We start from the raw sequence: 21659 nt of genomic DNA on the forward strand, positions 1-21659 counted from the left end.
ATTTCTCAATGTAGAGCATTCCCTCAGTGTTGCGCTTAGATTACACTTTACAATTATGTTCTTTTCCTTTTCTCTGACGAACTGAAAATAATGGGGGTAGGCTATGGCCATCCATCTCTGCAGTCACTTCAACCATCGAATTCCAGCAACCGGAGACTCTCTCAGTCCCGGGATTTTTTCTGGTACTGGTATGTCTCACAATGTTGGTGAATTCTTTAAGAAATAAAATACCACTTGATTTTTGGTTAAAATGTGTTGTAACATGCATTACCGAGACTGTAACGGGTATAATATTACAGACATTATATTAGTAATGCGTTATATTGCTGCGTTACAGCAAAAAGTAATGAATTACTGTAACTGCATTACTTTTGCAATGCTTTACTCCCAACACTGATAATGACACATTTTCTAAAAAAAAAAAAAAATGACTAAGTAAACCTCACTTACATACATCTTTAATTTAAAAAAAAAGAAATAGCAACATTTTTATTGAAAATATGAAGGGCATTAAAATTACAGCTTAATCCAAGTACTTCTGGGACCCATCTGAGCTTCTCAGGGACCTGTGGGAGGTCCTCGCACCTGAGGTTGGGAACCACCGTTCTGGTCTCCTCGGGAAGCTTCTGTGAGGACACACTGAAGGAAGTTGCAGCCCATGTTAGGAAATGTTCTCCCTGAGGCGCTGCTGCAGTCAGTCGGACAGCTCACACTGTTGATCGCACACGGGATTTCTCTCCGGGACGGATCATAATAATTATCACTCTTTTTATTCACCATCATGGCTCAGGCTAAAATACACGCCAAAATGAACGACGCTCAGTGCAGCAAGTTCAGCAGGACGCTGTCGATGGCAGATCGCGCCGGACAACTCCTGGAAAGTTTGGATCAGCTGGAAGTGAGGTAACGGGCCCTACCATGTGCATTACATACAGGCTGTCTGAAGCATTATATAGCCTATAGCCTGTATTTCTGCAAGCATTTTTTAAAATCGTGTAACGTAATAGCCTTTAGATATGTAATCGAAGAGAAATTTGATGGAGCTGATCGTGTCTCATTAAAAGGGTTTGTTACGATAAGTGGGTGTGCAGTACAGGAGCATTACTATCTCTATAAAAAAAAAACACAATGTGGATTTATTATGATACTCAGGTGGCTATATTATACTGATCTCTCTACAATAGACAGTTTTCCAGAGTAAGTCTGATTATGGATTGCAGTGCTCAGGTATTGTTGTCTCTCTGTCAGGGTGGAGGCTCTCCGCGAAACAGCATCGGCCATGGAGCAGGAAAGAGAGAGCATCCTGGAAATGATCCAGTCCATACAGAACGGACAGGAGCTGAGAAACATCAGCGCTGGTGATTCACAACTTTACTGTGTTTTTAACGCCGACTTCACAGAAAACTGTCGATGCACCTTGTTTGACTCAGTAATGTCTCACTAATTTGCATGTCATTGCAGCTGGTTTTACTGCGAAATTGTGATTCAGTGAGGTGATGATTTGGATGCAACACTGTAGTTGGGTGGAGTCGTTCAATAACATCATCATTCTAAGAAGGGAGGCAACATGATAGTTTTTGCACCCCACCCAGGTTCCTACAGTTTCTGTTTCTCCCAGAAATGACATTTTAGAATATATACATAGGTTAGTTACATTCAGATGATCACAAAATATTCAATTATTTCCCAAAATCTATATGTATGTATATATATCACGTCACACTCTGAACAAAACAGTGCTAAACAGTACCCAAAAGCAAATCTTTGGCTTGTAGTCATAGGGGAAGCTGTTGTAATGCTATATGGCACCTGTTTTAAAGGCCTTTGTGTCACAGAACCATTAGAAGTTCCCTATAGTATAATATTTTGTTTCAATTTTAGAGTCTGACAGCCCCTGAAGGTCGTTGGTATACATTTTGGTATAATGTTTTATACAAGTTATATTGACACTGGTTTCAGTGAACAATTTGATAGTATTTCCCACCTTTGCTGAGCAAGAGTTTGTGTGACAGGTGTTAAAGGCCCATATAGACACCTGTCCCAAATGTACAGCAGTCGAGTTCAGTGATTGAAGACAATACTAGCCCAGGCTACTGACTGAAGTTTCACAGTACTTTTAAATTACACTCTGAGTGACAAATGAATGACTAATACATTTACCTTGTACCTTGAGTGACTATGAACTGTGGGATTGTAGGTCTAGAGGTTTAGAGTCCTGTACTAAATGCTGACTGATTACCTGGGGCCCCAGTGGGAGGAGGGCCCCTGAAAGCCTGGAATGATAAGTTTAGCAGGGACTGCCCATGCACTGGGCCCAGAATTTGGTGGTACGCTGCAACACAGTGATTCAATTGTGGCTGTAACCCTGCCTCAAATACCACCATTGTGAAGCTTATAATGTAAAATTAATTTTGTGGAGGCTGTAGTTTGCATTGTTGTATTGCTAAATTACACTAAGGAACATTTGTGTAATAATTTTTTTTAACCCGCTGGACAGAATAACACAGCCAGAAAGGTGTTTAGATTTGCAGGGTCATCCTGTTGGATTACACTGCATCAGATTTGGGCTGGATCCACCATTCATTAGTGTGATCAGCTTCACCTGAGCTGAGTGTCTTTGTATGGTAAGAGGAGGCGTTAGCACAATGGAAACTCCACACTTGAGAGAAAAGGACGAGCATTTGAGACCAAATTCTTTGTGCCCTGAGGTGACACTGAGCCAGTGTGGCACCACAGTACACTGTTTAGGTGCTCCTATTATTGTGTTCACCACTATAACCACTTCATTTTTTTAATTAGGCAATTTCTTTCTTGTTTTGTATTTTCTAGGGGAGAGAGAAGAGTTAAATTTAACAGCAAATCGTCTAATGGGCCGGACGCTAACTGTGGAGATCTCTATCGGTACAATCAGAAACTCCCAGCAGGAGGAGGCTCTGCGCAAGGCCACATCTGTGATCGATGAAATAGTGAAAAAGTTATTGGATGACATGGAAGGTGGCCGGCAGCGCCTGCTGGCCCTGCACGCGGCCTGTGTGACCGAAGCCCCGCCCGTCCCCATTGACCAGAAATTCCAGGCCATAGTGATCAGCTGCGCTCTGGAGGACCAGAAGCAGATCAAGCGGAGGCTGGAGACTTTGTTGAGGAACGTTGAAAGTGCTGAAAAGAACATCAAGATTATGGATCACCAGAAAGTGGAGGTCCCAAAAGCCAATGGCTGTCAATAAGACTTATTGCCAAAACATGAAATGCATCTTTAATGCCACTAACCTCACCAAAAACTGTTTTAATCATGTACTAACTTTTAGAGGGACTCTAAATGTAGCAGCAGGACCAGTCTGATGCTGAAGATTAGGGCCAAAAATACAGTAAAGCACAACTCATCCAGCAGGAATATTAGTGATGTCTTGGCATAATCAAGTTTTACATTCAAATTACTGTCATTTACACTGACCTATGATGGATTTTTTTAATGTGTATACCCAGCTCACAATGTGTGTTCACATATGCACTGAAGTAACACAAAAAAGATACAATCGCAAACCAAATGCTTACAAACAATGAATCCGATGATAAATTATCATTTTCTATTTCATTGTTTCACCTCTTAAAATAGGCACTTGGTTACGTTTTTGGGAGTGCATACACTACCTCTTTGTGTGAAGGCAACACCAATCACATTAAGCTGTGGATCTCAGTTCACATTTTGCACAAAGCAGTTCTGATATCAGATTATGTGTCATATACATTAATAAAAAATAAATAATTAATTAAAAAAGTCTCCTGTCAAGGGTGGCCTATTGTTGTAAGACATAAACACATTAGATGAAGCAGGTACCTTTAATTTTTTAGGGCCCTGTTCTTCATATGTGAGATAATGGACTTTGAATTTTTTCTTATTCTTTGTAGTCAGCTTAATTAATATCCAGCCCTGTCGTCAAAGAAACAAGTTGCTAAGCCCAAAGCTGCAAAAGGGCCGGTTTATGGACAGTTTGCTAGATCATTACCCAGAGATGAATTTTCAGTAATTAGACTCACTTTCTTTAATTTATAATGAAAGTGTTGCCTATGTGGGCTTCGGGTGTCTCCGTTGGTGAATTGTACGCCACTTATTCAGAGGCTATGTGTCCTTGTTGCAGCAGTCCCAGGTTTGAGGGGCCCTTTCCTGCGTGTCCTCCCCACTCTTTCACCCCCCGTCTTGTTATCTCTCTAGCTGTCCTATCTAAAAAAAAAAGCCCAAAAAAATTAACTTAAAAGAAAAAGTTTTACCTATGATTTCAGAAGAGAACATACAGGTTTTTGAGAAATCATCATGATCCGTTAATAAATATAGTTCCTTATATAATTAGTTCCTACACGAAAACAGCTCACAATGAGGTCTGTGGATTATCCTGAATAATGGGGTCGTGATTTCTGGAAAGAGACAGTGCTGTTGATTTTTTCCAAATGTATTTTTTTGACACTTTCAAATTACACACTGGATGCTCAAGAAAAAAAGGTAAAGTTTTATTTATGTCACCATCAACTCCCATCCATACATATCACGAGGCACACAGCTGTGTGGCACACTTAAATTTGTGATGTATTTTCTTACTGTTAAAAAAAAATCCAACAATGAGTGTTGTTTTTGTCAGAGTGAAAGCATACATATGTTGGTTTGTCTATCTTAACGTGTGAAATGATTTATGAAGTCACGTGTGGAAAAATTAGAGAAACAGAAAGACACAAAGATCATTACAACACCTGAGTGACAGCACATAAGTATGGTTAGTTTTTACTCGTGGTTCTTTTAAGATTATATGCCATCTTAATGATAAAGTGCGCTATATCCATTCAGTCAAAAAGCAAAACGTAAATTTACACAATGTTACAAATAAAAGAAAGCTTGAGAAATAAGTATTTACAGATTTACTGTGCAGGCAAAGTTCAACAGCAAGAGCAGGGATTAAAATGCTTACTGGTGCTCGATGGGAGATGTAAACAATGACAAGGCATTGTGGCATTGCAACCATGATTACATTCACTGGATGAGAAAAAAAGGTTTGCATGCATTACAGTTATGCCACACGCTTTTTTGTTTCGAAACAGCACAGTTTACAGACAACCAATGAGGGAGCTTAAAATGTGACACAATCTAAATGGTATAACTGGAACATATTTTAAGCACCTGCTGGGATTTTCACTACAGTCCCATCTTGAAAATTAAGTTGAATTAAGGAAAAAAAAGTTTCTAACAGATCTGAGATCAGTTACAAAACCTTTTCAAAAGACAAAACGTGCATTTAAAATACTATTCATAAGGAACTGGTAATAATGTCTTTGTGCTTAGTAAACCGGTGTCTTCATAATGAGCTGCTGTGGGGAAAAGAAAAGGCTTAATGCAGACAATGCAGTTCACAGCTAGATGTACTGAGCATTAGTTTGGGTGATCTGTTATGGTTACATGAGTACCCTCGTGTAATGAGGACATTTTCTTGCATATTCAGGCACACACAAGCAAAACATCCCATCCTGACCATCAACTGTTTGTACCTTCAGAGAGACGGGGTTCACATTCTGCTTAAGACTACTGAGCTGTGAGCTTTTCAACTGTCTGGTCTCACTTTTCCTCCTTTTTTACCCGTTAAAAAGGAGCAGACTAATATTTATGGGTAGAAATGGATTAGATAGTGAAGAAGCCACAACAAGAAATAAAAAACAAAATCTTGTACCATGTTGAATGTTTTGAAATGTTACATAAGTACTGAAATTGATTCACTCTGAGGCTTACTGATGAGTGACTCAAAGCTGTATTAAAGAAAAGCACAGTTCAAAAATGTAAAATGTAAAAAACTGCAGTTAGAATCATCGTGCTATAACTGACTGTGACTTTTTCGTCACAGAGTCCCAAAACTTTGTGAAAGTCTTTGATTAATAAATCTGTAAATGAGTAGAGTGTAAGCAGACATATAGAGGACGATGTTATAGTTATTGATATTTGGTTATACATAAAAGCACATTCTATTAATTTTATGTTACATCCATATCACTGCAGTGTTAAGCTCAGAAAGAGGAAATTTGGCACTATGTCAACACTTAAGTCAAAATATCACCCAACACTGCTGTGATTCGTACAAAAATACTTCTGCACAGAGAATAAACTGTGGATTCGGTAGTGTTTAGTCCACAATAACTATATAGTTTGAACCATATTTTGCTGGGAGAAAAAAAATATGGTACAAAATTATTTTTGTATCTCCTACAATACATGCAAACATATTGCACGGTTGAAATGTCAAACACAGGAATGAATGACCGTAAAAATCATATACAGGCGTTTTTACAGAGCAGGAGTGCAAACCTTTTGCCGTTACATGTTTTGATGAGACAACTGTTAGTGTCATGTCTAAATAACATACTGTAGCTGCAGCTGTTGCTGTTACTTAAGGCAACCACAAGGAGGGGCCCCAAAAGAGTACAAAGGTTTTGTGCGGAGATCATTGCTGGAGATGCAAAACTGAATCAAAGGAAATTCAACAATCATTGTGGGGATACAACACAGGATAGGGATTAAACATCTGGTTATCAAAGTAGTGTAGAATAGTGTTTTCCAGTCTGTTTGGGCTTTGGTCTCTAAATGTGGCTACCTCCTCAAAATAAGACATCGACCAATTTTTAGTCTTCGAAACAACAGTAAGTCACTAAAACTAAATAATTTTTTTTATCTAGAGTACGCTGCAGCTTCCAAAAGGATTTTTACTCTTCTTGGTCCTCTGTTTGTTGGGTCGCAAAGTGATGACTTCTCTGCCGTTGCTGGAGTTCTGGTTGCAGACATTACTACTTGTGGTATTAAAAACACCTTTGGAGAAAACACAGTTTCTGAGTCAAGAAATAAATCTTGAAATCCAATATAAAAAAACAGGAGATCAGGAGGACTCCTCACCTATTTTATTGCTTGTCGTATGGAGCACCTCCGTCTCCTCTGCTGTTTGCTGTTTGAGTCGCTGGAGGTACTTCTCAGCTAAGTACTTAAAAACTAAACAGAGAATGAGCAGAGATGTTAGTATCATCCAGAATGAGACTGTTTCACTTTGCATTAAACCAGCTGTCCTAATTTTCAGTAACCCACCTTCATTGACATTAAGGTCCTCTTTTACTGATGCTCGATAAAATCTCAGCTTGAGCCTTTTGGCCAAACCTTCTGCCTCCTCGCTGCAATGCAAGGAAAAAAATACAGTTCACAGTCAGTAACATTTGGCCTGAGGGGTATACTGTGCAGGGTTTTTCTTTAAAAAAGCAGTGGATAGACTCATACAAAAGCAGTCGTCACTTATGACCCACTAGAAGGGCGTGGTGGTGTATTTATATGTATTTATAACTGCGTGCAGGTGAGTCTGGGACTTTGTAAAAAAGGTAGCAACTTGCAGCACACATCAAAGAGAAAGCTACGAAAATCGCCCGCGGCCATAGTGCAGACAAAGCACAAATGTCGCAAGGCAAAACACCAAGCGGGTACAGCTTGTTACGAAAGTGAAACTGGAATTGGCTTTCACTTTCGCGAGAGAGAAATGGAGGATAAGATGGGGGTGAAGAGCGACGCAGAGCTGGCCTGTTTCCTGTTAAACTGCTCGATGCCAGCAGTGAGCTGAGTTAGCTTGCTAAAGTGTCAGCACTTCCATTACAAAGATACTTCAATGACAGCCCGCAAGTGCACGGACAAGAAGTGTAGGGAGGAGAGGCCGACAATAAATGTGTTTACAAACAGTAACCAACAATTCCTTCATGGTACACCTTTAATATCAAACCTCTCTACTGTTCCGGTGGGTTTTTACTACTACTACTTACTTTTTTATAACAGTTTCTTCTAGGAGGTCAATCTTGTTTTGCACAAGAACCGTGGGAATATCTCCGACCTCTGCCTCCACCTTCTCCCTCCAGCTGTCGATAGCCTGAAACGAGTCCCGGTCTGTGGTAGAGAAGACTAGCACACACGCCTGAGCACCTAGAATGAAACAAAACTTTTAACAGTTTCAAGCTGGCAATTCTTTGTTTGAAAAATGACTTTCATTTCCCTCCTCGGGGATGTACAAACTCTGGGTCAACTTCAGCTGGAGTTAGAAGGAGATTCACTTTTAGTTCAGAGACATGTTTCCAGTACTGCATGTGCAGTGCATGTTCTTTGGCTGACAGCCATGCTGCCATTAGAGCATCAAGTCTGTGACTAATCTAAAGGTAACGACAGCAGTCAGGGAGGTCAGTGACCCAAAGCAGCACTGTTATATTTTTCAGCGTGTTGATGTCTCACCGCGGTAGTAGGCCTTAGTGATGGCATCAAACTCCTCCTGACCAGCGGTGTCCCACAGCATTAGCCGGACCTCCTCATCGTTTACACTGAAACAACGAGGACATAATGATGATATAAAACCAAGGCTACAGTCGATAAGAACTGAATGTTAACTTCTGTGAAACAAGCTGCTTACACTATCTGCCTCTCCAGGAAGTCCACTCCGATGGTCTTTTTGTAGTCCTTCGTGAAGATGCCTTTGCAGTATCGTTGGATCATACTGGACTTGCCAACAGCGCCGTTGCCGACCACGACCACCTTGATGGCCACTTCCATGTCCTCCTCCAACATGGTGGCGACGTCCGGCTGGTTTACTCAGTTCCACTCCGCCTGGGTAGTTTCGCTGATGTGACAGGAACACATATACCACCTGGAAGCATGAATTAAACGAAACATTTCAATATTCTATGACATTTTCGATACTATGGGCAAAAATTGAGGGCATAGAATTTAAAATTCTTACTGAAAGATAAATGTAACAAGGCTTTAACATGGCAGCAATATATTTTCTTTTCCTTTTCCTTGAATCTAGATACTGTTGATTTTATTAGACACGAAACTCATTAATGGATGACATCTGTACATCCACACATTTTTTTTTTTTTTAAGATTTGCCAGCGAAAAATAAAAATACTAAGCTGTCAATATAAAATAGCCTAGTTCCTATACACTAATATGATTTATGATAACTGCTTAAGACATTAGATTAGTGGTTATACCCTGACTGTTTCGAAGCATCCCATCATATGATTTTTTCAACAAAAAGCCGTTGTAATTAAATTGGTTGGAAAAAAGGATGTAAGTATTGAACTTTTACTAGATGACTTATTGGCACACAAATTAGTCACATCTAGCAATAACATCAAACTTTTTTTGTCAAGATCAACAAAAAAATGAAGATACAGAAAATCAGAGGATACAGGTACAATAATATTCCAAGTTACTATGACTGAAACAACTTTATTTGTTGTTATTTATCTTATTTTTCAATTCATCTTTTGTATACATGGTTTGAAGATATTGACAGAATCTCAAATTACAAAAGCTTAAGCAATTGCTTCTGTTGTTTTGCAAAAAGTATTTCATTTAAAATTTTCATAGCTTGTCAGATTTGAAATGTAATTATTATGAGCTCTGCTGGTTACCACAAGAAATAAACTGGGGAGGGAGTGCAGTCCAGTAAAGGGCTTTATATACACAATGACTGTCCTTTATACTGTTACGTGTGCTCCCATTGAACTAACTGTTGTAAATTTTACGAGGATTGTGTTTGCAGCGACTGTGCGATGTGTTTATTCTTCCATTAGCAGTGAGAGCAGCAGACTCCGCATAGCAACTGGGTCTTCCACAGTTGTGTGCATGTGGCTGCTGAGTGCAATGCTAAACAACATATTGTGGGAAAGCTGTTCCCAGTGGATACTGACAACCTGCTGTGTGACTGTGGTGTCCAACAGCCTGTCTGGATTTGAGTCATAATATGTATTGCAGTCAAGCATATTATTCATCAACTATAATTGAGCTGTGTGACACAGCAGTTTTGATCACATGCGGGCAAAAATGGTTTAAAATAAACAGCCTGCTCTTGGTTTTGTACACTTCTTGGTGTAAATGTTTTAATAAGTTTACAGCAAAATGTATATTTGTGATGTGAAATCTCTTAAATTGATCTAATTCATGTTAAGTGAAGAGTCAAGACCTATTCCTTTTTTTCAAGTTTCACTCTCAAATTAAACATTTGCAGTTCTCTCAACTCCCAGTGTAATCATTTCTAGATGTATTGTTAAAATTTGTTTTAGAGTCACAGAAACGGAGTCAAAGTGGTTGGCTATGCAATCTGGCTATTGACACACACACACACACACACACACACACACACACACACACACACACACAGCTATTAACATCAAAGTTAAGATAATTTCTTGTTCATCGTGTTTTATTTCTTCAATATTCTACATCAAGGTAAGGAGGCAGGCCTCTCCCACAATGGTTTCTAAAACATCTGAGAGTACCAGCTTAAAATGACAATTCCAGTTTGACTCCCATTACCATCAACTCCATCATTTAACCCTTTGAAACCTGGACAGGCATCACTTTTCTAGTGCTGCATTCAGACACTTTTCACAAGTATTTCAACCTTTAAACCCTGAACACACTGGTTTGCTTTGCCTCTAAAGCATGGGGAAAAGGCAGTGTGCAACTTAATAACAAAATAAAATATGACGACATGCGGTAAATATTTCACATAATGCAAGAAATTTGTAGATTTAGAAAATTATTTTTCAAAAGCTAGTCTAAAAATATCCAGAAAACCGAGTCAAATTCAGTCAACAGATTTTTTTTTTTTTTTAATTAACTAGGGAAAATATTTGGGAAAAGAAGGGAAAAAAAGGCTGGAGAAAACTATATTAATAATTATCATAATTGTATATTTAAAATGATTTTACAGAATTATTATTTATAAGCCGTTCTTTGAAGTGTGTGTGTTTTTTTTTTAACTTTTCTGTTTGGGGGGATTTTTATGCTTATTTACAAGTAATTTTCTTTTCTTTTTTAAGAAATGATTTTCTTTTTAAATTGCTCATTGCCTTCTTCCCATGTTTTTTAAAAGAAATCAAGCCAAACACCTAATTTCCCATACCTGCACACACAACTATTCTTTTAATATTGTGGGTCTATTTTCCACCAACAATGAAAAAGTTTTCCAATTCATATTGTACACACTGAAAACATGACAGAGAATCTGAAATATATACCTATATGTTAGATGGCAGCAGGTTATACTGTGCATTAAAATGCACATATCAATGAACTCTATTAAGTATGTAGAAGATAACACACTTCCCCTCGTGGACTGTGAGTCATCTTCACAGACACCGTTAGTTTCCTCGGGCCTCGAGGCAGGGCACCGTTAAAAGCCAATATTTCAAGGTAGCAGCACAGAGAGAATTAAAATATTACAAGATGTAACTTCTCCATTATGTCGAGGTTTACCGTTGCTGTGGGTACTGTTTCTAAAGTGTGTGAGGGGAGTTAAGAATTACTAAGTAAACTTTTATTTCTGCTTTATTCGCTTCTATCAAAATCCCTTTCTTTAGTCAGGATATAACCTGTTGAACAGCTGTCTGGAGGGTCTTCAGGTAGCAGGCAGCTGCTGGTGTGGTCTGTTAAAGATGACTAAAGGGCTGACAGACTGTGCTGGTGAGGAAGGGTGTAACATTAAAGCTAGCAGCCCCGCTGACTGAGTAATTTCTTACCTTTTAAAATCACGTTTCAACTCATCCAGTGGCCGCCGACGTTAGCTAACCCACACTCACATATCTCCAGCCTCCCTCTGCTCTTCTCTGTGGCAGGAGGAGACGCCAGTGACTCCCGGTGCTAAGGTTACCTAGCTAAGATTAGCCACTTTTCCCACAGAAAAGAGCCCTCTGCTCCACCCGGTACTGATATCTAGCTGATGACTGCTCTGATCGAAGGCTTTCCGCTTCAACACGGGAGGTAAAGTTTAATCAGTGTCGACAACTGAGTCACATCTGTGATATTTACGAGATGAAAACGCATAGCTACTCATCGGCAAGCCTTCGTTACGGCTAACTACGTTGCGCATGAGAGCAACTAGCCAGCCAGGCAACTGGCTAGCTCGCTAATGTTTGTTGCTAAGCAGCAAGAGTCTTCTTCTTCTACTACTTCATCATGTGTTTTGGCGGGTATGAATAATGTAATTACCGCCACCAACTGGTATAAAGTGATAACGATTAAAGAAAGTAAAAATATAATATTTGCATACTTAAAATAATTTATATAACAAGAGCATAGATAGATAGATAGACAGATAGATAGATAGATAGATAGATAGATAGATAGATAGATAGATAGACCCAAATGTATATCTAATTCCAAATAGTCTATATACATTTGAGATATACCTTTTCCAAAATAGTTTTTCTTCTGTTGAATATCAGAAATTGCATAATTTCCTCACTTATTCTATAATTGTACTTACTTTTGAAAATTATCGGTTAAAGTTTCACTGTTGATTTATTTTTAATCAATTGATACAAATATTATAAAACATGGTATTGTTTCTGAATTGTTCTTACAAACTGACTGTGCTCTCAAGCTTATCTGTTTGGCAACTGTCACATCCATAAGGCAATCATGTGCTTCAGATTATATTCATCTGTGTTGTGTTCAATTACAAAATCTCTCTGACTCTGTTTGTAAGATAACAACAATAAAGGAAGCTATTAAGACCACTCAAATAATTGGGGAAAAAAGGTGTATAATGTCTGGGTTTACATTTTATTTATTTATTTATAATTTAATGTTAGTTTTTTTTATTTAATTTTTTTTCGTTGTGTTTGATATTGTAGTTTCGCATGTTGTTTTTCAAAATTATGAAATGAAATATGAGTCTTTCCATACAATTTTCTATTATGTATTATAATAAAAAAATTAATAAATAAAAAAAAGTCTGTAAATAATCCAGGTGTTCTGGGTTTGTTTGATAGGTATTACAGAAGTCCCCGAAAGTCTTACTGTACTCAGGTCCACGGCGGGGAAAAAAAGACTCATAAAACTGAGTCAATGTAGGAGCAACAGCATATTTTAAATATTCGACAGCACTGCTGGTCGATAATCATGATACAAAACGGTTATGTCGTTTATTGTCTGATTTTTTATTAGGAAAAAATCAACGACGGAGACGTGGCGGGGTGACCAGAACATCAAATCGAGCGCTCACCATGATGACAAGTTTCACTTCCTGGTTTGTCTAAAATCGTCATCATTTACCCGCGTTAGTTGAACCACCCACTTTGTTTGGCGGGACTGAACTAAGAAGAAGAAGAAACTCCACCGTCTAATCGGTAATGTAACAATAAAATCACCTAAATGTTGTTTTAGTAGCTGTCGTGCGTCGTGTGAAACGCCCCAGAGACTGTTTTAGAGGTCGGTCTCGGTCGGTCCTGTTTCCATGGGGATTACTGTATGTTAGCTAGCTTCTTCCACCATGAAGACGTTACTGCTCCGTGTTTGGGGAATGTGTTGTTGTTGTTGACTAACTTGGCGCTACAGAAACAGACTTGTTAGCTTTAGTGAAACGGTCTCAAGCTTATTTATGTCCCGTGACTACAGCTGTTTTTATAGGAAAGAGTGAAAACACTGGTTTTATCAGGGCTGCTGGACCCGTTGTAACATAATAAACCGCTAACTTTAGCCAGTGTCAGCGAGTCATTTCAGTTGTCTGCTGCCTTGTCAGAGTTTGTTGCGGACCCTTAAAAAAAGTCTTAAAAGGCATTGAGTTCATTAATCTAAAAATAAGACCTTAACCTGGTATTAAAATGTATCAGATTTTAAAGTCTTGCAAATGCAAAGACATTGAAAGTAGTATGTTATGAATTGCTTTTTTTTAAAATGTAAAATCGCAAAATAATTGGCAACATGTATTTTTATGTATTTAATGATTTGCTGAATTTCTCTTTTTAAACTATTCATGATGGGAATTAATTAGTGGAATAACCCCACATACAGAGTTAGGCACATGAAACCAGTAATACAAATTACTAATAGCTGCCAAAACTGTAATATCTTATGTTACATTACATGTTTGGGCAAAATTGTTCTTAACTCTGTAAAAAAAAAAAAAAAAAATTGAGTTTAGATTATTGGAAAATTGGTTTTACATTTCACTCCGAATGGCATTTTAAAAAGAATTAAATTTAATTTGCCTTAAGCTGTAGGATCCCTTTGATAATAGAACTTGTTAAGTGAATGCTGCTTTCTAGCAAATTTAATTCAGATAAAACATATCTTACAGGTGGTTCATTTTGCACAGGAATGTCACACTGTTTAAATATCAAGGATATGGATAAGGATGTGTACAAATGTATTTAAATATGTATGATTGTGAATAAGTAGAATAAAACCTGATTTAAAAACATTGCAAATCAGCTGTCATGTTGTAAGTGATGGGTGATTGAGGCAGAGACAACAGTGTTGCATTATGTTAGGCTGTTTTGTTAAAACTAGGGTTCCCGTGGGTCCTTAAAATGAATTGAATGAATTAACATGAAGATAATACCTTAATTTGTATTTAAATGTCTTAAATTAGTATTTCAAAAGTGTTAAAAATGCTCAGACATGGCAAGTTTTTTTTTTTCATGTTGTTGCAAAATCTCAAAATAAATTATGACATATAAAAAAATAATTAGAAAAATTGCAAAGAAAACTTACTAACAAAAGCCAGATATTTCCCTGTTCTAACCAGTTCCACCTTTTTGGCTGGACATAAACATTTTGGCAGAATTGTACTAAACCGTAAGGGAAAAAATGTGGTTTTTTGATTGTTTTGCTTTTTTTTCGTTCCCAATTTTAGTTACTGTAATTTTTGTCTTTAAATTCCATCCCTTCCCTCTCCATAGATTTAAGATATTAAAAAGTCTTAAATCTAACTTGCCTTAAGCTGTAGCTGCCCTGGTTAAAACTGACTGCTGAGTGGCACAAAGTAAGAGAGGTTCGGCAGTAATTTGACGTTTTTGTGTATGTAAAGGGGGTTGCAGAATCCTTTGATTTGTCAGACCTTGTTTTCCATACCATCAGGAACGATGCTGTTTTCTGGCAGAAGAAGGAAGATTGGCACCAGCGCTCAGACGGAGCTGTACGGACATCCGCTACAGTTCTACGGGCAGCCTCCCCTCGAAAACATCTCTCTGGCTGAATTTGAGGCGTTTGCTGTTGACAGACTGAAATGTAAGATCTGGGTCTCATTCTTGTCAAATGATTTTTAAATGATGAAGTTTGCTACAATCAGCATTTTCTCTGCTGTTGTGAAATACATTTGTAATGTTTTTTTTTTCTTTTAAAAAGGCCTCATAATTACAATGCCCTCTTTTAATTTCACCGCAGTGCTGAAGACCATTGAGAATTTGGGAGTGAGCTATGTGAAACTGTCAGATGACTACTCGAAGAAACTGAACAATGAGTGCAAAGGCCTGAATTTTGTTCACAGACCGGATGCTGTAAGTATATTTAGTACAACACACAACAGAGAGTTAAAAAACTGGGTGCTACATTTACTACCTCACAGTGATTTTATGACCATTCGCAAGGTGTTGGCTTTCACAGGAAGCATGCTGGGACATATTTGGAAACATGTCATCATGCAATGTATACTACACTGCACTGATCCATTATATATATATATAGATAGATAGTGCAGTTGCCAGTTTATTGTGTACATCTAATAAACTTGTAACTGAGTGTATATGGCTCAGTCTGTGCCTGGAGTTATATAAATAACTTGATCTGCAGCACTGACTTTTATGGCTTAAAGTTTGAGACTTTTAAGCCACAAACAAGGTCAAATTGTCAGATTTTCTATGATCTTAAGACCATCAAAATATTTTGTAATCATGCAGTAGAGTGATACCCCGAGCAAAAATACATGAAGAAGAAAACACCTACTGAACACAGTGTGATTGGAGGTACCAAAACATGAAAGAAGTTATCAAAAGACAGAAGAGATGGACATAACTTTGGCTGCTTACTTGCCAAAATTAAAGCTTAAAAACATCGCCGCAGTAAAAAGTATACAATACACTCTTTCCTCACATCGGCAGTCACAAAACTGCCTTTACAAATCTTTCATTTTTATTTTATTTCACAGATAAAACTATATCTAAGACAACAACACATATGAAAAAGTAGTGATTCATGAAAACAAATATGTCATAAAAAATAGTGTACCTCCTTTAACCCTTTAAGGTTGATGACCGAAAAACTCAGAGTGGACCAACTGAATTTGAGAAACGAAGAAAGGACCATATCTCCCATTTCATTCTCAGACTTGCCTACTGCCAAACGTAAGTATGTTGTTTCTGTGGAACGACTGTTGTCAAATAAAAAGAATTAAACGTGCTGTGAAAATGAGTGTAGTTCAGATGCAGCTGACTAAATGTTCCTTCCCAATGCTCGCTTAAAGGGAGGATCTGAGACGGTGGTTCATACAGCAGGAAGTCGATCTTTTCCGCTACCGCTTCAACGAGCTCAGCTCAAAACAAAAGCTTGAATTTCTTCACAGAAATAATCTGCAATATGACACGGTACGTTTTAAGCAAAGTTTTTACTTAAATGTAGATAAATATTGTGACCCAAAAGGTTCATTCTTTGCTGAAAAAAATCCTGGTTTATTTGCAAAAACAGATATTTCCGGTTTAATTTATTTGTGTTTTCATTTCACGTGTGTGCAAGTGAGATAATATCATGCCGGTGTTGGGTGTTGTGATGAGATATCTCAAAGTTTTTTAAATTTAATAAAGCTCGCCACCTCTGGCTCACCTGATAGAGTGGGCGCCTCATATTCGGAGGGATTTGCAGCGACCCGGGTTCAATTCCAGCCTGTGGCCCTTTGCTGCGTGTCATTCCTCCTCTCTCCATTCACCCATTCCCTGTCAATCTATAGCTAACCTGTCAATAAAAGGAGTAAAAATGATAATACATTTTTTGTGCACTCATATCAAAGCGTGTAGCTTATTCTTTCTAAGAATGACTCTTATCTGTTCTTGCAAATAAAGTCTTCATTTTCTTTTTTGTTACCTGAGGCTAACATACAGCTCTGGTGCTTTTATTCTTCACCTTCACACACAAGAATCAACATAAAGGCTTGTGGACTGATCTGAACAGGGAACTATCTGAAAACATACGTAGAATATGCATTTCTACAGAGCTTCAATAAAGAACAAAACTGTTCAGACACTAAAAGTAGTGAGCAAAGCTTCAGTTTTATATCAGCAAACGTGATATCCATTGATGTTACTCATGACGAATACTGTAAATTACATGAGTTATCTGACTTTGCAGAGCCCGGTAGTGACCGTAAAATAATTGTCAATATGACTGACAAAGAAGCCGGCACAGAAAGACACGTACGTGTGGATATCAGGAAAGAAAAAAACCACAGGGCAAGGAAACGTGTGCTCAGTTGTGATGTCACTAGATGGAGCTGTTTGTTCACCGTTACAGGACCTGTGATTATTAAAGGTCTCCTTGAACGGTGATTATAGAGTTTAAATGTTTATTTTGCACTATATATTTTTTGATAAAAGATTTGTTCAAGAGGTGATAAATGTACACAAATGCTATTTTTAACACTCAGCAATCCCAATTAAATGTGAATAACAAACAGTGTTTCGTTTCTTTCTTAATTGTAAATGCATCTTTATCCCAACTAAAGCAAAGTACTGCAGCAGTTTTTCATAGAATGGAGGCGAATACTTAAAGGCAAAATGGAAAAAAAGCTGTTCAATAATTTATCAGTGCATAATGTTTCGAGCAAGGACAAAAATGGCGCATTCATTTGATAAACGATGTTGGGTTTTCTATGAGCTTCAGCCTTCAATGTTTAAACAGTGGCTCAATTCTGCCCGTGCAGCTCTCCACCGAAATTCATCACTCTCATCAATAACTTTTCAGATTACTGTCGAAGAGAAGAAGGCTCTGTCGGATAAACTTGTCAGCTCCAGTTACGGCGTCAGTGGAATCACTGTGGAAGATCAGGACTTCTACAAAGTAAGTTACTTATCTTTTTCTCTCCATTGAAACCACTGAGAATATAATGTCCTTATGTCTCCATAAAACATGTTTTTACATGCAATTCTATTCTAAAAGTCATAATCATGTAGCTCTCAGTGAATGAAGAAGCAAGCCATCTAGACAAGTGCTGTTAACTCCTTGTTTTGTATTCTAAATGTCAGAAATTTAAAATAAAATTACAGTTTTTATAGATATCCTAACAGATATGAAAGTGTTCTTTTGTTAAAATCACTCTCCCCGCTGTAATTATCTTCAAAGCGATTCCTCCATTCAAAATCAAAAGCGCCAGTGTTTTCCCCATGAGTCTGTTATTGGGCTTTTTGTGCAATTTCTTTTGTTATTTTGAGTTGTTAATGCTCAGTTTGACAAAAAGTGTCCAGAATCACGAGAGAAGAAGAGTTCTGTGTTGTAGATTTCTTCATGTTAAAGGGCCACTCCACTGGGTTTACATTTGAAATTAAAGCTAGGGTATGCCATTTTCTGATGCCACCGTGCGTTTTTGCACTACAGGTAATAATGACATCCTTACAAATATACAGCGGAAGACGTAAGCTCTGCAGCAAAGAGAATGAATGTTCTAGCTATTATGGTTTTTATTGTAGATGGATATATACAGGATTATGCCAACAACAATCTCCTGCAGCCATCATGGGGAAATTCTCAGAGAAATACTGCTGTTAATTCCACGTTTGCACAGCAGTTAAGGTAATGTAGGGTCATGACTAATGATGGGGAAGACATAAATCTTAGTTTTCTGCTGCAAAAAGGATGAAAGCTCTAGTTGTTATGATTCTTATTTCATTTCGATTTAAACAGAATCATTTAAACAGTAGCTGTCCACAGAAGGTCCATTTTTTAAAGGTTAAAACCCAGCAAAATTTAAAAATACAGCCTCCTCCTGCAGCTCTCCTTGTTCTGTCCTAAGCCCCTCTCACCAGAAAAGCACTGACATACATTCATAAAGTAACCCAGTGTTTCCCATTCTTTGATTTATTAAAACTTTTTTCATTTTAGAGCTCTTTCTGTTTATCAGAACACAAACGAGACAAGAATTCACAAGGTACCTAAGCCAGCACTCCCTCTGCCTCGCTCCCCGCCGCTATGGACCGCTTCGCCTGGGGAGCGTGGGCAGCATTTCTCCAAACTCTCTATTTGATAAGTCCATCTTCCTTTTTTGGGTTGCTTTGTATTGTGGGCAGTTGCTGCTTATGCTGCAATAATATCCAAAATTCTCTCTTTCCTCTCTGTCATTAAAACAGGCTTTCACCAATGTTAAGCCTGGAAACAAAACCGAGAGGAGGTGCAGAACTCAAGTGTTCTCTCAGTTAAATTACAACATATACAAAGTTTATTATAGGATTTTTGCCCAATTAAACCGAGATAAAAGTACCTACTGCAGTTTTGAGATTACTCGTTTTGACGGGTGCCGTTCACCCTTTAAAAAATCTGGTTGGAGTGCTCCAAGTTGGGAAGAATAATGAAAAGCTGCGTTACAAACTGGAGGTGTGGAGTTTAAAAGCTGTGCTGCTTAGCAGTCAGGGAAGGCCTAGCAAAAGATGCCTTTTAGTTGCATCATGGGAAATAAGAGATCCAGTGGGTTGAGAAGTTGTTCAATACTAAGGACTTAAATCTGTCTCTCTTGTGTCCCATAACTGCATTGAAGTGCAATACTAAATTGCTGCAGTCCTCTTTTAGGATAATTTCAAAGTAATGTATGAAAAGTTAGATGATTACTGTGATAAATAAACACTATATTTAAGGTATCAATCATTACAATCATACACCTACATATATAGGGTCCCACACTCTGAAAGATTCCTCAGTGATGTCAAGTAAAATGGGCAGAATTCACAGAGAAACCCTTATCCTTTTGGATAGTGTTGTACATCCACAGTCTGTAGTAACTTCTGTCTTGTGTCAAATGTCTTTGACGAATTACCACACAAGCTTTCTAAATTTCTGTTACCCATACTGTGTAATCCCAACATGCCCGAGAGTACCAGCCAAGTGAACTTCCTGTAAAACACTGATTTGTCTGCTTAGTTATATTTTCTTCCTGCTCCGCTACCTTCGGGCCCATTATTTTGTCAGATGGAGACAGACCATTTATGATATGAAATAAGTGAGAAAATATTGGTCCCTGAGGCAGTTTCAAATCAACTTATTGGAGAACTCATGTTCTCCCAAATGTAGAATTTCCTCTCTGCATGGGTATCTCGCCTTACTTCTAAAGAAATGTTTTGGCATAATTTTGTTGAATCACTAAATGTTCACATAGTGGAGAAATCAGTTTGAATGGAAGGGCTGGAAAATAATGGGCTGATAGACAGATAACTGTCATATCGTGTCACAGCTGAACGGATTTAAGTCCACAGTTTGTCTGTTCACAAAATGGAGATGAAAGGGGAAAATGTCATGGCCTATGACTTGACTTTAAATGAACATTTTAGGTCTGTTACTGGCATTCTTTTACTCACTGAGAGAATGCAAATCATCACGCTCCCTTTATCAAACAATAAGTGTAAATCCTTACATTCCTGCTAAAATTTAAAAAGGGTCAGCCTTACACTCGCCACACATGCAAACTGAATATTAACATCTATATCTTTTGATGCATTCATTATTAAAACATTTTTCCTCGTTTTATTTTAAAGGTTCCGTTTCAAGACGCCCTGGATCTCGTGCGAATGAGGAAAGTGTACCTCAAAGCAGGCTACGTGTACATCCCTCACCAGGACATCGTCACCATTGTTCTCAACGATTTCCGCACCAGGCTCTCCAAAGCGCTTGCAGTAAGTGTTTGCAGCTCTTCTTCACTTTTTGAAAGGGATGAATAACAAGTCCTTTAATATTATAGAAAGCTCGCAGGCAAATTTGTATTTTAGCGAAACGTGACAACTTCGGTTGTGCTCTGTGCCGTCGTTCGTGGTGTAAAAATAGCACAGATGTAGTACAGAGCTGTTAATTAAAAAATCGAACCATCTAACACTATAAAGCAATACAACACGGACCTAAAAAAAGATAGTGCCACTGATTTTAATCAACACTTTTCTGACTAACACCCACGCAGCTTCACTTTGCATCGTACTGTAATTTTGTTCGGTCTGCACCTTGCATATGTTGTTTATGTAAATACATTTTGAGTATACAGTAAGTCTGTTTCCATAAGTAAAATTATTAAATTGCAGCTGTGGTTGCCCCCTTCAGTGCCCTGAGGGAAACTGGAGCAACGCAGGGTTCAGATGAGGCGAATATGCACAGATGACATAAAATGTCTGGAGGGAAGGCTGGGGACAGCTAGTATGAAAGTGCTCATTATCCCTGCAGGCATGATGCTTTTTTTGAAGGCTGTGGAAGGGGGTCTGCGAAGGCGCAATATCGGCATGCTCGTGCATTTCATTGAATGCCCTCAGGGAGGTTGAACATGGTGTTTTGGTGACCGGAGGCATTCTTTATAATACATGTGAGGAGACAACGGAGGCCGAGTTACATCGTGGCAAGGGGTCCTGACTAGGGAGCAGGCACGAGCATGCTCAGCAACCATAGGCAGTGGCACTTTATGGTTTATGAATAGACTTCTTCTATTATTGAGGTGCAAGAAATCCACAATATACTGTAGATGGCACACAGCCACAGATAGGAAATTATGAAAAATGCCAATATAACAACCTGCAAATCATTACGGTTCTGATTAGAGTCTCAACCTTTTTAATCTACATAAAATTATGAAGATTTAATGTGCTAACGG

At 38.2% G+C, this 21659-nt stretch overlaps 3 protein-coding genes across 3 annotated transcripts in view; 2 read left to right on the forward strand and 1 right to left on the reverse strand.

Moving 5' to 3' along the window:
- The first annotated feature begins 625 nt into the window (after positions 1–625).
- Positions 626–3776, forward strand: bag2 (BAG cochaperone 2). The gene is made up of 3 exons (XM_042502406.2): positions 626–903; positions 1249–1358; positions 2830–3776. The coding sequence occupies exons 1-3, from the start codon at positions 782–784 to the stop codon at positions 3222–3224; spliced, it is 627 nt and encodes a 208-aa protein (XP_042358340.1). The 5' UTR covers positions 626–781; the 3' UTR covers positions 3225–3776.
- A 706-nt stretch (positions 3777–4482) lies between these two features.
- Positions 4483–12001, reverse strand: rab23 (RAB23, member RAS oncogene family). The gene is made up of 7 exons (XM_042502405.2): positions 11578–12001; positions 8457–8690; positions 8282–8367; positions 7822–7978; positions 7106–7188; positions 6920–7012; positions 4483–6835 (listed from the first exon to the last, which is right to left on the reverse strand). The coding sequence occupies exons 2-7, from the start codon at positions 8609–8611 to the stop codon at positions 6702–6704; spliced, it is 708 nt and encodes a 235-aa protein (XP_042358339.1). The 5' UTR covers positions 8612–8690; positions 11578–12001; the 3' UTR covers positions 4483–6701.
- Positions 12002–13032: 1031 nt separating this feature from the next.
- The window catches only part of prim2 (DNA primase subunit 2), a 32205-nt gene continuing 23578 nt past the window's right edge, over positions 13033–21659 (forward strand). The window contains exons 1-7 of the mRNA XM_042502244.2: positions 13033–13188; positions 14921–15070; positions 15227–15339; positions 16085–16182; positions 16302–16422; positions 17792–17887; positions 20566–20703. Coding sequence (XP_042358178.2) covers positions 14926–15070; positions 15227–15339; positions 16085–16182; positions 16302–16422; positions 17792–17887; positions 20566–20703 — 711 coding nt within the window. The 5' untranslated portion in view covers positions 13033–13188; positions 14921–14925. The remainder of the gene's footprint in view (positions 13189–14920; positions 15071–15226; positions 15340–16084; positions 16183–16301; positions 16423–17791; positions 17888–20565; positions 20704–21659) is intronic.

The sequence above is a fragment of the Plectropomus leopardus genome, chromosome 13 (genome assembly GCF_026936395.1).
Source record: "Plectropomus leopardus strain MGB_pleo_1.0 chromosome 13, ASM2693639v1, whole genome shotgun sequence".
In the NCBI taxonomy this organism is placed as follows: domain Eukaryota; kingdom Metazoa; phylum Chordata; class Actinopteri; order Perciformes; family Serranidae; genus Plectropomus; species Plectropomus leopardus.

Excerpts from the sequence above, each read along its gene's own strand:
- bag2 (XM_042502406.2), top strand. The coding sequence starts at position 782 with ATGGCTCAGGCTAAAATACACGCCAAAATGAACGACGCTCAGTGCAGC. Across the intron at positions 904-1,248 it reads TTGGATCAGCTGGAAGTGAG|GGTGGAGGCTCTCCGCGAAA; the intron begins GTAACGGGCCCT and ends TCTCTCTGTCAG. Across the intron at positions 1,359-2,829 it reads GCTGAGAAACATCAGCGCTG|GGGAGAGAGAAGAGTTAAAT; the intron begins GTGATTCACAAC and ends TGTATTTTCTAG.
- rab23 (XM_042502405.2), bottom strand. The coding sequence starts at position 8,611 with ATGTTGGAGGAGGACATGGAAGTGGCCATCAAGGTGGTCGTGGTCGGC. Across the intron at positions 8,368-8,456 it reads TTCCTGGAGAGGCAGATAGT|TGTAAACGATGAGGAGGTCC; the intron begins GTAAGCAGCTTG and ends TCGTTGTTTCAG. Across the intron at positions 6,836-6,919 it reads TACGACAAGCAATAAAATAG|GTGTTTTTAATACCACAAGT; the intron begins GTGAGGAGTCCT and ends TTTTCTCCAAAG.